This window comes from Cajanus cajan, chromosome 9 (assembly GCF_000230855.2).
Source record: "Cajanus cajan strain Asha chromosome 9, NIPB_CcT2T_4, whole genome shotgun sequence".
Classification (NCBI taxonomy): Eukaryota; Viridiplantae; Streptophyta; class Magnoliopsida; order Fabales; family Fabaceae; genus Cajanus; species Cajanus cajan.
Window position 1 is genome coordinate 15,650,428 of NC_138525.1, and position 14,476 is coordinate 15,664,903.

General features: G+C 29.0%; 1 protein-coding gene across 1 annotated transcript; it reads left to right on the plus strand.

Moving 5' to 3' along the window:
* Positions 1–5,362: 5,362 nt before the first annotated feature.
* Positions 5,363–9,938, plus strand: LOC109817419 (B3 domain-containing protein Os01g0723500). Its single transcript, XM_020382656.3, has 7 exons — positions 5,363–5,530; positions 5,626–5,804; positions 6,293–6,836; positions 7,068–7,243; positions 8,337–8,832; positions 9,107–9,276; positions 9,382–9,938. Exons 2-7 carry the CDS (start codon positions 5,718–5,720, stop codon positions 9,658–9,660), a joined length of 1,752 nt encoding a protein of 583 aa, XP_020238245.1. The 5' UTR covers positions 5,363–5,530; positions 5,626–5,717; the 3' UTR covers positions 9,661–9,938.
* The last annotated feature ends 4,538 nt before the right edge of the window (positions 9,939–14,476 follow it).

Consider the following 14,476-nt stretch of genomic DNA (forward strand, 5'->3'; position numbering starts at 1 on the left):
AAAAGTTAGAACAGTTAAAAAAAATTTCTTCAAAATATAATAAATAAATTAAATTTAAGTTATATTTATGAAGTGTTTTATTATATATTAGTAGGATGAAAGATACTCCATGCCTTAGAGAGAATACAATTTTTCTTAATATAATAAATAAGCAAAAAGTGGTATAATTTTTTTAAGGTAGTTAACTAAAGAATAAAATTGGAAAATAAATGTTGGGTACTAAAAAGTGCTATTCTTTTTATTATTAGTATAGATAAAAAAGATACGCCTCTAAAAAAGAAAATGAGTTACAATCTTAAAAAGTACTAAATTTTATATCAAATATTATACATTAAATAATAAAAACTACAATTTGAATATTGAGAAATATAAAGACATAAAAAATTTAATATATATATATATATCAAAAACAATTGCTTATGTTGTATAAAAAAAATTCATCTAAAGAAAAAATTATACAATGTTAATAGATTAGACTATTAAAAATTATTCTTTTCCTAAATATAATGATGTCTCATACTTTTATGAGAATGTAAAGTAGATATATGTTCATTTATTGCAACATAACATTTTCATCACTAGTTCATAAATTTGAAGTAGTTAAAGTTTATCCATATTTGACTACAATATTTATTAGTATGGTAAATTCTTAACAATTTATTTCAATACTTATTGAAATGTATTTTCTCAATTTTTCAAGCAAAGTGTGTTGTAGCAAACATCATTGTGCTGATAAAAACACAGGAAAACACAATGATAAAAGAATTAGAGAGTGAAAAAGAATGTGTATTGTAAATCATCAAAGGTATAGTAACAGGTATAATAACTCAATTTTTTTTATAATCATTAGATACTCAGAAACTTTGAAATTAAAGTTAATGGATATTATGAATAGCTAGTAATTATTTTAACTATTTAATCAAAAAGAAACTATTGTAAGGGTTAATTACTTATAAACAATGAATCTATTGGTACTAATATGATTTGATACTAATCAAAAAGAATCTATTGTAAGGGTTAATTACTTAGAACAATACTGTTATTTTGTATGCTTACAAGATAGAATCCTAAAAACACACTCAAAGTTAACCTAATAAATATATGGTTTTTAAAATCTAGTCATGTATAAACAACAAAACTTTTTCAACTTAAAGAATAATGTCATCACTTTTTGCCTCTTTGATCTTTGCAAGTGTAAGTATAATGACAATTGCACCATCATTGTGTTTGTATAAAAAAATTAATAAATTTGGATGCATACCTTTCCCATAAAGCACAACCAAGTGTTTTTCCACTATAATATTATTGAATAAAAATGTTTAGTAGCATCACACACAATATTAAGGAAAAACTTAAAACAAAAAGAATGATAAACACCATTATTTTTATACAGTTATGTTTGATCTCTTAAAGAAAATACAACATTCTTAGGTGTTGCATCAAGTTGGTAGTGCACAATTTCATTAAATTTTTCAATCTTATCTATATACAGGAACAAAAATATTGTAGTTGTAACTCACTAAGTGACAAAATGATGAGATAATAAATTTGTGATTACTTACTAATACATCAATACAGGTCTTATCACTCAGTATATCATCAAAGTTCGTGAAATGATATCAATGTTGAAGAACTTCTGGAAGATCGTCCTATTTGATAGTTGCCCCTTTCAAGAAAATCAATTTGAATGGATGGGGACAACTCCTAAATTGTCCATCATTACATAAGACCTCAAAGTTCTAGAAAATATAGCTATTAGCCTCCTTTAGAATCATCTTCCATTTTCCCACTTCATTGTTCTTTATAGCAACATGTATTTTATCTTCCTAAGTCATTGACATATATAAAAAATAAGTACAAAGATATTTAGGAGAAATAAGGAGGGATAAGTAAAATAATAATACCTTTACATCCATGAAGATCATTTCCAAGACAACTGATCTATAAGGTTTTTTCACATATCAAATACATGTTATTCTAATAACAAACTTCCAAGTCTCTTTTTTGTCCTTTATGTCCTCAATCATATTGAATTTGCAAGCCATCACTGTCAAGCTAGATGTGTACTATAAAGAATTAAGAAAATGAAAAGAAAAAAAGAAATATGTAACCCACATTTTCACATAATCAACCAATGGACAAACAAAAACATTGAAAGAACCAAAAAAACAAAAAATGCAAACATGTAACAATGCATATCAAGTGACAAATGCACAAGCATGAGATGGTCCTTCTATTACCTACAAATAGGCAAATAAAGAGAAGAAAAAAAACAAAAGATAGTGGAAACTAAGATGCATCAAAAAAGAAAGATAACAGATGGAGAGTGGATGAAAAATTAAGAAAAGGATGATCATCCAATTTTAATCCACATTTTCACATACTATTAGTCAATATGCGCATAACCACACAACAAGCAAAAATAATAGTATATTTATTAGAAAAATAAGCATTAAAAAAACTTAACAAATAAAATTGAGATTAAAAAAGATCTAACCTGTAACAATGTTTACCAAGTCACAAATATAGAAGTATGAGGTACTCATTTTATTACCTGCAAATTGGGTAAGCATAAAGAGATGAATGTATATAAGGATTGAAGAAGAAATTAAAAAGATGCATCATAAAAAAAAATGAAGGGAAGTGGATGGAAAAATTAAGAAAAAGATAATCACCTAGTTCAATTTTGAAACTTGTGAGAGGATTTATTTTTGAAGAATGGTAGGATGACTTTAAAATAAAAATTATGAAATGATTTTGTTAGAAGAACTTGTAGATAAAGGAAGGAGATGAAAAAGTTTTTGCCCTATCAAAGTTCCATCACTTTGTAAACTGATTAGATAACTTAATTTAATTTAATAAAATAACTATATTATTAAAAATAGTGAATTGAAAAGGCATTGAATTTAAAGAGGTGAGAAGTGTTGGATTTCTAATTTTTGACACATGACTAAAGAGAACTTAATTTTATAAAATAGTTAATAGATAGATTGGTCTTTCAGTCAATTTTATCATAATAATTTGGTCAATTTAGTGATAATTGACAAATTGTGAAGATGTCCTGCCCAAATTAATATTGTTAGTACAAAAATTTGACAAAGAGATTAATTTGGCTAATAAAAATATTTTAAATGATTAAAGTAAAAAAATTTAAACTTAAAGAACAAATTTGAAACCTAAAATAAAAATGAGCACCAAAAATTTATTTTAACATTTTTAATGATAAATAATAAGAATATCCACTAGCCCTTTTATATACTTTTATTATATTGTAAACTATCAAATTTTACAATAATTAACAAAAAATTGTAATGATTATAATTTTTAATTAGTTGACAGTATAAAAATAATAAACATTGTCAATTATTATATTATCTATACATATTCGTTAAACTCATATTATACATCATTTATTTAATTTATAAAGTAAAAAATGCAATACCAAGTGTTTAGGTTGACCTATTTTAGTCGAGAAACCTATTCGACTAGATTGACTTACTTAAACTAAGAGGCTCATCCATCATCTTATAAGCTTTTTCTTCATAAAACAAAATCTCTACATACAATTTAAATGCAAATTAAGTGTGAATTGTGAAGGAATTTAGGGTATCAAAAGGTGTGTTGGAGTTTAAGAGTTGTGTCGCTATTTTGATTTTTTTTGTTAGTGGTGAACATGGTTAAAGGGTGCAATTTGTGTTAATCATAGGTTTGTTAATGATATTTTTCTCATCTGGTTGTTATGGATTGAGAGTGCAACCTAATACATTTGTTTCGTGATGGAAGCCAATGTGTGGATTTGCTTGAAAGGATTGGTTCTGTTTTGATTGATCGGCTAAAAGTATTTTATAAGGTACCAAATTTGCTGAAGGATAGTCTTGTGACAAATGTTGGGAACTCATGTTTTTGAGGGAGACCTAGTCTTGTCTTCTTCTTTTTTTCTTTTTATTTTTTTTTCTCTCATTTGTAACAAAAAAAAATTGTGATGTATCTCATCACAATTAAATTCACTAAATTCTTAAACTAAGTTAGTTAGTTTAACACTTCTAACCTTTCAAGTGACCTATAATAAATGTTTAACTACTATTGTATACACATAAGACATTTTCATGTCATATAATTAATTGATATTTATTTAACACATTTCTTACATTCATTGACCGTGAATGTCTAAATATTTATGTAAGAGAATTTAAATGCATCCTCTCATAAAAAGTTGTTATTTCTTATTAAAGTCTTTTTTATTATCTAAAACATTCATTACATTTAAATATATATATATATATATATAATACTTATAAATACAAATAATATGATTTCTCAACTATCTATTTAGCATGTAAAATATTCTATAATTTAATGATGTAATTTCAATTCATCAAAATCATTTGAAATGTTACAACCTATTAGAATAATAGTAACATAATAATTTCACATGTTAGACTCGAAAATATATTTCTCTCATTTCAATGTCTAGTATGGTAAAATTGCATCTAAATTTTCTTTTTCATGGCAAACAATAAATACGTGAGTGAGATTGATCTAATATTTAATAGATGAAAAGTAAAGACAATATTTAAAGATGATTTATATACAAATTTGGATTGAAAAAGCAGCCGATCCCTCACAATAAGATAAATTAAGATTTTAATATTTACAATGTAGTGCTTATATTTAAGTATCAAACTGTACATCAAACAACATTACATTCGAAGAAAAATATCTATGAAAAACTACAAAAAAATAATTATGTAAAATTATGATACACATATCATAATTTTTAATAAAATATTATATTAAGAATAATAATATTTGTATGATAAATTTAATTGTAATAATGTGTGAGAGAAAGCAAGAGATTAAAAGAAAAAAATACTTTTTTTTATTATTAATTAAAGTTAATAAAAATTATAGAAGTTTGGCACTAAGACGAGCCTTATAGATTATTAATATCTGGTGTGTTTACACATTTGCTATCTATATCTATACAATCTTTGTGTCTTGTATTTGAAAATTACTCATTTTAATCTTTACAGTTAAAAATTATTCATTTTAGTTTTCAAATAAATTAAAAAAACATGTGTAATTAGAAAGTATATATAAGAATTAAAGCAATGAATTCTAGGAGTAAGAATTAAAACATAAAGACCATATGAATAGTAATTAAATTTTTATAAGTTTCGATTAATAAAAATGGTTAAAAACATATTATAGAAAAAATGTAGTATAGTCACTTCTTTACTGTGTGAATCCAGGTCTCAGTCTCACGCGCTTCGTTCTGCGGATCGTAGAGACGGCGTCGTTTTGAGGGTCGTAACATAGCACGCGCCTACATTACACAATGGTTAATAAAACTGATGAAGAAGCATGGAATTGGAATGTGACCGAAATGAGAAATGAAAAATGAAAATGAAAATGAAAGAGAAATGAAATGAGCATTAGCAATAGGGCAATTCCAACACCATAGCAACCTAAGCTGGTTCCAAAGATTTGGCCAAACCAAACCAGCACTACACTCCTCCGCCACACTAAGGTACTCCCAATTTCTCACCCTCTCTTACTTTCCATTTTTTTTAATTATTATTATTTTCCAATTTCCCTAAATTGTTCACATTTTTCTCTCACCAGATGAGCGATTCGGTGGTGATCAACAAGAAATAATTTCCCACAATTCGCTGTTCCAATCAAAACGAAAGGGAGAAAGAAATAGGGTTTGATTGATGGGGTGTGAGTGTGGGGGGAAGTTGAATGTGAGAAGGCCTCATTTTTATGAGGTTTTTTCTTCTGCCTTTAGCTCTCACAGACTGGTAACTCTTCAGTTTCTTCTCTCTTTCTCTCTATTGTTTTTGTAAACCTAACTGCATGTTCCCAAACTCATATTCTTGTCACTGCTTTTACAACTTATGCTGCCCATTTCCTTGTTAAGATACATTTCAATGCATTATGATTATGATTAATGGGCCTGTCTGCAACAATAACAAGCTGAACCGTGTTTTTCATGGCAAAAGTTTGTTTTTCTTCAGTGAAAAATTCTGGGAAACTAAAAGTCCTAAACTTTTTCCCCTCAAAGGCACCATTTGTAATCAATTGTCTAGAAATTCCTTAAAAAACATGTGATGAAAAGCGGAGAGAGTAATGTAGTTTTTTAGATTCTTAGTTACATTATCCTACTCAAGTTCTAGTTTTGCTGTATCTAAAAGAGGGTGTTGTAGACGAATGATGTCGGTTCATCTTCATCATATAATAAAATGCTTGTTGGGGTTTTTATGTTTGGAATTGAATTCTATTGATGCAGAAAATTCCTAATGGATTCGTCTGTCGCATGGAGGGAAGGACATATGGATCAGTTTCGTTAACTGGTCCTAGTGGAAACACATGGGTAGTGCAATTGATTAAGCAGGACAATGATTTATTTTTCCATCATGGATGGTCAGCATTTGTGGCGGATCATCGACTAGAATGTGGTGACCTTTTGGTTTTCAGATATGAGGGTCAATTGCATTTTACTGTGCAAGTATTTGATAATGATGCATGTGAGAAAGAAGCGGCATTTCATTCTGAATGCAGTCAAAATTCATGTGACTTTGATAATATTAGAGGACAGAAAAGAGATACACAGGAGAATGCTTCTTTGGATATTGTTGGTGAAAGTGCCTCTAAGAAAATGAGAGGTAGCACTAATGAGAACCAGGAAATTGAGCTGGGTATTGTTGTTAAAGAACTACCCCGGTATGACGTAGTAAGACCAATTAGTATGTTCCGAGAAAATGATGAAACCTCCAAAGGGTGGTCCGCAAATGATGAACCTGTGCCTTTTCACATGGAAAATAGCAATGAAGGTACAATTAAGCTGATCAAATTCTGGTTCTCACAAAAATGATTTATTTAAAATTGATCTAATTGGTGTCTGTCTAGAAAAACATTTTGCATTCAGATTATTATTTATGCTACACCTTACACTTATTTAATGCTTGATCCTTGAAGTTTTGTATGTCAAAATGCCAGCCAGTGTATAGTATATTGACAAAATCATGAACTCATGGTTGCTTGAATTGTTCAATGCAATGCAGATGCTTCCACCATGTATAGAAGTGGAAAGGAAGACGATCATTATGTTCTCAGTGGAGTTTCATTATCAAATGTATCAGCACATGATGAGAAAAAAGTTGCTCAGTCATTTACTTCCTCTTTTCCGTATTTTGTTAGAATCATGAAAAGCTTCAATGTCAGTGGTTCATATACTCTGGTGGGTTATTCCCTTTTATGGTTTGTATTTTAATTTCTAAATGATGTCGCTTTATGTCTCAGAACTTACTGTTAAGTCACTTGTGTGATTCTCCATTTGCATGATACACACACACATGAGGAGGGATCCACTTCATTTAATTACTTATGTTCAACATCAAATTTCAATGATCTAAATGTTAAATTAAAAGTTTTTAATGCATTGATTAAGTATAAAAATGTTAAATTTTTTTATAAATTATTTGATACTTCATTTCATTAATTTAAATTGACGGATAATTATGATTTGAATTTATATAACAAAGTATCATATGGTTTTCAAATTTTTTAAAAATTTATAGCCTTGATCTATATATTAAAAACTTTCAATTTAATGGTTAGATCATTGAAATTTGATCTAAAACATAAGTTATTGGATGAAGTAAATCTACCAAGAATTACTCTTGAAGTAAGTGGATCCCGGTCTATATATATATTATCTTTTACCTTGATAGTACTTCTTCTTTCATATACTGAGGGTGAAAAGCATTTCTGATGCACACATTACTGTTAAAATACACTCCCAATGAAAATTTCATCCATACAAGTCTTAATCATTAGTAGATTGGAAGTTTAGAACTATTCTTGTCCTTGCACTTAAATGCATGTTGGAGTGATGTTTCTATACTAAGTAAAATGCTGCTTGACAAACTCAATAAGTGATCTACCCAAGCAAGCTTCGGTGTTAGACTAAGTTTGAGACTCTTTACTGCCATGACATTTAGAAATTTACTTCTGGGCTATTACAATATTGTGTCTCTCTCAAAAGTATTGATTTTATTTTGTTATCAATGTGATAATTCTTTGACTATCCTTCAAGTTTCATATTTCCTATTTCTTAGCATTTAAAGTATTTTTTTTTCTTAACTTTGCATATTTCGCTAAAATAAGTTTATCTTTCAAATTGCTTAGAGCATTTAAAGGCTTTTTTTTATTATTCACTGTGCTTTCCATTAACCTTGAGGAAATGATTTTTTATAAGGCTTTTTGTATTTTATTCACAAATACATGCAGAACTTTCTTGCTGATGCTAATTTGCAAATGGTGTAATGCAGAATATCCCATATCAGTTTTCAATGGCACATCTTCCCAATTGCAAGATAAAAGTTATTCTTCATAATTTGAAAGGAGAACATTGGACTGTTAATTCTGTGCCAACAACTAGAGTGCATACTAGTCACACTCTTTGTGGAGGATGGATGGCTTTTGTTCGTGGTAATAACATAAAGGTTGGAGATATCTGCATTTTTGAACTTGTGCATGAGTGTGAATTACGTGTTCACATTGCTGGAGTTGGAAAAGATGGGTTAGATTGCCAAGTTGGAAAAGTAGATATTAGTAGGTTTAGTGCAGGACATGCTGTAACTTCCAGATATATGGCAACAAATCCTAAAGTTACCCCAAAATGCATAAGAAAAGTTGATCTATCGGAAAAGAAGTGGTCAAAGATTGGTCAAGAAACTGTTTTATCTGTTGACATGAAGAAATCTGTTAGAGCTTCAAATACTTCTAAGAAAATGGGGCTTTCGAAAGCTGCCCATAAAAAGTTGGGTAAGGTTTTCCTCCTTTCTCCCAATATGTAATTCACTCAACTCTTTTCTATGTAAATGTATAACTTAAGTTTTTGCTACAAATTGCTATGAAATTCTTTCATTTCCAGAAAAAGGAAAACAATATTATTCAATTCCTTGAAAATTGGAATTTTGTTATGTTGCTAGTGAAAGAAAAACAAAAAGGATGAATTTTGAATGCTTTCCTTCTTTTAATGTTTCTAGTTTCTACCTTCCAAATCGTGACTTTAGTTTTGAACTGTAAACAATAACAGCTGTTCAGAGGAGACATCGTGTAGAAGATGAACTAAGCTCCCAGGCCAAAGCTGGTTTGAGAATGTTGTTTGCACTCGACGAACAAAGAGTAGCTCAAGCTTTTACTTCCCCTTTTCCTAGTTTTGTAAAAATCATGAAAAAGTTCAATGTCAGTGGATCATACACTTTGGTGAGTAATGCACAAGCACAACCATTTAGTGTTGACATTTACATTTCATTTATAGATATATATTTGATATCTATGCTAAGTTATTGAATGCATGTTACATTGTAGAAAATCCCATACCAGTTCTCAGCTGCACATCTCCCAACTTACAAAACTGAAGTTATGCTTCGTAATTCAAGAGGCGAATGTTGGACCGTGAACTCTGTCCCAGATGCAAAAGGCAGAACGGTTCACACCTTTTGTGGGGGATGGATGGCATTTGTTCGTGATAATGATATCAATTTTGGAGACACGTGCATTTTTGAACTTGTTGCTCAATGTGAGATGCAGGTTTACATATCTGGGGTTGGAAAGGAAGGCCTTGACCATCAGGTAGCTAAAACTTAACAGATTAGATAGCGTTCCGTCTACTTGCTAACGATGTTTGAGAATCATTTTTCAATGAAGATGTCTATTGAGAGAATCCAAGTCTACTTGCTAACGATGTTTGAGAATCATTTTTCAATGAAGATGTCTATTGAGAGAATCCAAAAATGCATTTTATGTACATATTTCAGTAATTTCATACTCTCTTGTCATATATGTAACATCTCACTGTTCACATCCCAATTTCTCATCTCACCCAGTAAGATCCTTGAATATATTGCTTATGTCTTTTGCTTTTATTTCTTATCAATGTGATTGTCTATCGTGGCTATTGAGAACAAATCAAATCAGACGGTTTTTATTTATTTCTTATTCTAAATGCGGTCAGTAGGCTCATGGAACATTTGTCTCGTACAAGCAAACGAGGATTGCCCTTCATTATTGACTTTATGAAACTATTGCTTAATCATATCCTGTATTGATTAAGGGGTCAGGATTTATGATTCCTTGCCCGTGTGTTATCGTAACAGACGATAAACAACTATGAGCATTCAACAGTTCCAGCTTATATGGTTTTCTAAAGATACTAGTTAGATACTCGTGACTTAGTAGTAGTGGTCGAGTTGAGTTGTGTTGTGTTCTCTGGACTGACTTCGTTTTTTTATATTTATTTTCGATTATTGATGCATTATTTATATTTAAATAATTATCCTCCTTTCCCTATAATAATTAGATGGTGTACCCATGTCAAAAAAATAATAATAATAATAAAATTAAAATAAATAAATAAATATATATAAATATATATATATATATATATATATATAAGAAAATGCATTTTCTCAACAGTGATAATAAGATTACGATATTTTGTTATTTATATTTTTAGAACTTTTTAATATATATATACTGTAATTATAAATATGGATAATTATCTAAATGAATCAACGGTGAGAATCATCAAATTTTTAGAACTTAAAGTATTGTATGCTTTGAATTAGTTTCAGTAATGCATACCATTCCAAAACACAATAAAGGAAAGCCTAGTAGTACTGTGAGCATAATAATAATTAATGAAGCAACTTCTTACACGATCATTGACAAAAGATTCTACAGTAAATAAGACATATTTGCATATATTTTAGTTTGAGGTAACTATGCCATAAGATTAAATAAGATATTTATACATGCAGGTCCTTGTAAAAGTATAGGCAAAATCTTTTGAAGTACAATATGAATCATTACGATGAATCAAACTAATCTAAATCAACTTAACATTCAGCCTTAGTTGGAAATGGAAGATAATAAAACTTTTCAATTTCTCCTCCAAAAGTTGTTATGATTAAGCTATAGTGGCAGAACCACTTATTTTAATACAAAATATGTTTTGAGACAGTAATATATTTAACATGAGTTGGTTGCGAGTTCTGGAATTATATATTAAGAACAATATTAAGAATACTAATCACGTTAAGTATAGGACAAAATACAACATTTGATTTGTATGAGAACACATTGTAGTGTTTTAGGCATCATCTCATCATTAATGTAAACATGAGAGTTGCATCCAAGTAGTTAAGACTGGTTATTATATCTAAAGTTTGTCAGACCAATACCATTTGGAATGTTGTAATCAACTCAATGCACATTTGTTCTAATAGCAATTTCTTTAGTTATTTTTTATTCAGTAAATCCATTTCCGACATTCACTTGGTCTATGACAATCTAAATGATAGACAAATACTTCATAGTTATAGCAAGTTCATGGATTAATTTGATAACCTATAGTAATACACCTAATTTCTTTAAATTTCCTGATTCATCTGTCTCTTGAATTTGCTCTGACCAGTATTTATTTTCACTTAGATTTATCATTGGATCATTAAATTTTTTAATAACATATCTAGCGATTAATAGAAATGAGAATTTTTTATGTTTGTCCAGGTTCCAAATTTAATATTCAGAATGCCCCTCCTCCCATATATATCATAATGTCCCCCCTTATGTGGTGCATTGAAAAGTCGGATATGGGTCCAACTTTTCAATATTTTTTTTTGTTATTTTTTATTTTTAATTTATAAAGGTATATTTTTAATATAATAAATATATTTTTTTAAAATATGAAAAAATAAATTAAAATAAAATAATTTATTACAGTAATTAAATTATTTAAATAAATAATGCATTCTAAAAATATAAAAAATAAATATTTAGTTTTTTTATTTAGATAAATTTTTTATGGTTATTATAAAAGTTAATTTTTTTGTGCAGTTTTATTAATATGTATGATATTTTAAAAAAAAAATAATGATTAATACTTTTTTTTGTTAGTGAATATAATAGTATCATTTTTAAGTCTTGAATTGGTTTTGTAAAAAATCTTCAAAATGACTCTAAAAAATTGTAATTTTTTTATTATCTCTTTAAATGTTATATCAAGGGTCATTAATTTTCATTGACTATTGTTTTTATATCTAAATTATTCAAGCATAAATTACATTAAAAAAAGTGAAATATAAAAAGTATTTCAAAAAATATCAATGTCGAAGATGATCACCAATTTTATAAGGTGACAATTTTCTATTTCATGGAGGATTACGATGCGGACAAGTTTGTCTTGGATATTACGCATGGTTGTCTTCATCATCAACAATTTGTTGATCTTGCAACATAAGTTCATGACAATTTTCAACATAAGCAAAAAAAGTATTTGCATCTTGCTGAATATAAGATTCATGTTGGTTAAAAAATGGAACAGTGTTAGGATACATACTTTACAAATATGTTGCAGCTAACTTCGGTGAACCAACATTTATGCCAAATAGATTATTAAAAAATTCTTCTGTTGTTGATGCGAAAGAGTGTTGTCATGATAGTGATCAAGATGTTGTTGTGATGAAGAAGTTACAACAAATGAATTACATTATGGTTCCTAACCATCATTTTGCATATCATCAATAACAATAGGGCTATGACTTGCAGTTGTATTTTTTTGTGGATACTCCCGTAGTGTTGATATTTTTATTGACACTTGTGACATTTGGCCAACATCAATATTCTCTACAACTCGTGAGTCTTGTAATTGTTAGGGCACACATAAATAAAGAATTGTATTTTATTTATACCATGCTATATATTCATCTATGTGGGATAAGTGACCATTGACAGGTTGTCCTACTACAACATTTTATTGATGTTCCATCCATTTTTGGATCTAATGGGCATGCTCTTCTACCTAGTTATTATAAGCATTTTCCCATGGATGTCTCATGTTATTAATTAAACTTTATAGGCGATTGTGGTGCATCTTGACATAAACCAAATTAGAGTTTTGTCCTATCCGCTTGTAGTCATTTAACCACTGGAAAACAAAATTAAGGGGGTACAAGTGTTCCACATTGTTGAATTTTTAAATGCATTTTTTGGCAGCACATGCTCATAATCTTTATAAGGCATCCAAAAGAGCTGAAAAATTAAGAATGAATATTATTGTCTTAATACGTGATGATTAACAAATTAATATATATATATATATATATATATATATATATATATATATATATCCACACACACACATACACACCTCTATAATTTGCATGTGACTAATTCTTGACCTATACTCAACTAGATCACCTTTTGGTGTTCTTGAATGCCTCAAACCCCCACCACTCCATCTAGTACAACATACATGATGTGAGTAAATAAGCAACAGTAATTGCAATAAGGACAAAAGTGTGTTTAAATTTTATATACATAATTCAAGAGGATATAATCCTTGTGGATGATTAACCCATGGTGCCATGAAAAGCATGTGATACCATGCCCAAGATTGCAACAACAATGTATACTCACCCATAACTCATGCACCTACAAGACTTCCTAGACACATCTCTTTATATATAATGTTGTCAAACATGTTGATCCCCAACTATAACATCTAATATTGTTAAAATCCATTAATAAGTTTAGATACATAAGGTGAACTCTATTTGTTGATTTGTCTGGCAATATAACAACTTTAATTAGTTACATTATGTGGGCTCTACAATGTACAATGGACTATTAACTAAAATTGGGTTGGTTCATTTGGAAGTTCTTCTTTTAAAAGTTTTCCCAACCACATTAATTTGATTGTGAACCCTTTTTGCACTCCTATTGGAGGAATCACATCTAAAAAATTTTCACACAACACATCCCAATCTAGATAACTAGGTCCAATAACTGCTCTTTCGTCCACCCTGAGTGCTAGTTGTACATCTTCTAATGTCACAATGCATTCACCACTTGGTAGATGGAATGTGTATCTCGGGTCTACATCTCTCTACTAGAGTTGTGGTCAATAAATGATTTATCTTACATTGTCTTATGAGTGAGATTTGTCTGAATTCAACTTATTCCAACAATGGTATAATTAGCAAATGTGGAGGAGGATTATATGGTAGGATGTCTACAAGACAACATCTATTGAACTCTACAAATTAAAACAAACATCATTAGTATAAATTAAACATGATTAAATGTAACATGAGTTACCATTAAGGCTATGCGACCAACCTTGTGAATATATTGTTTCCTTAACAATTGTGGGGTAGCCATTGATGTTACTGTGAATGTATTGTTTCCTCGATAACGATTGTTTATTTGTGTCTAAGTAGAAAAAGGATATTTATTTATGGAAATGATAGTGAGATCTTCATCGTTCAAATCATCGGTTCAATCTTAGTCGCTCCTTTTGCTACCACTAAGGATAAAAACTTGTAGGATTCTTGATGTTTGAATAGTAATGAAGTCTATACATTTGTGATCTAAGTCATTTAAATCGTCGGTGCAATCTTAG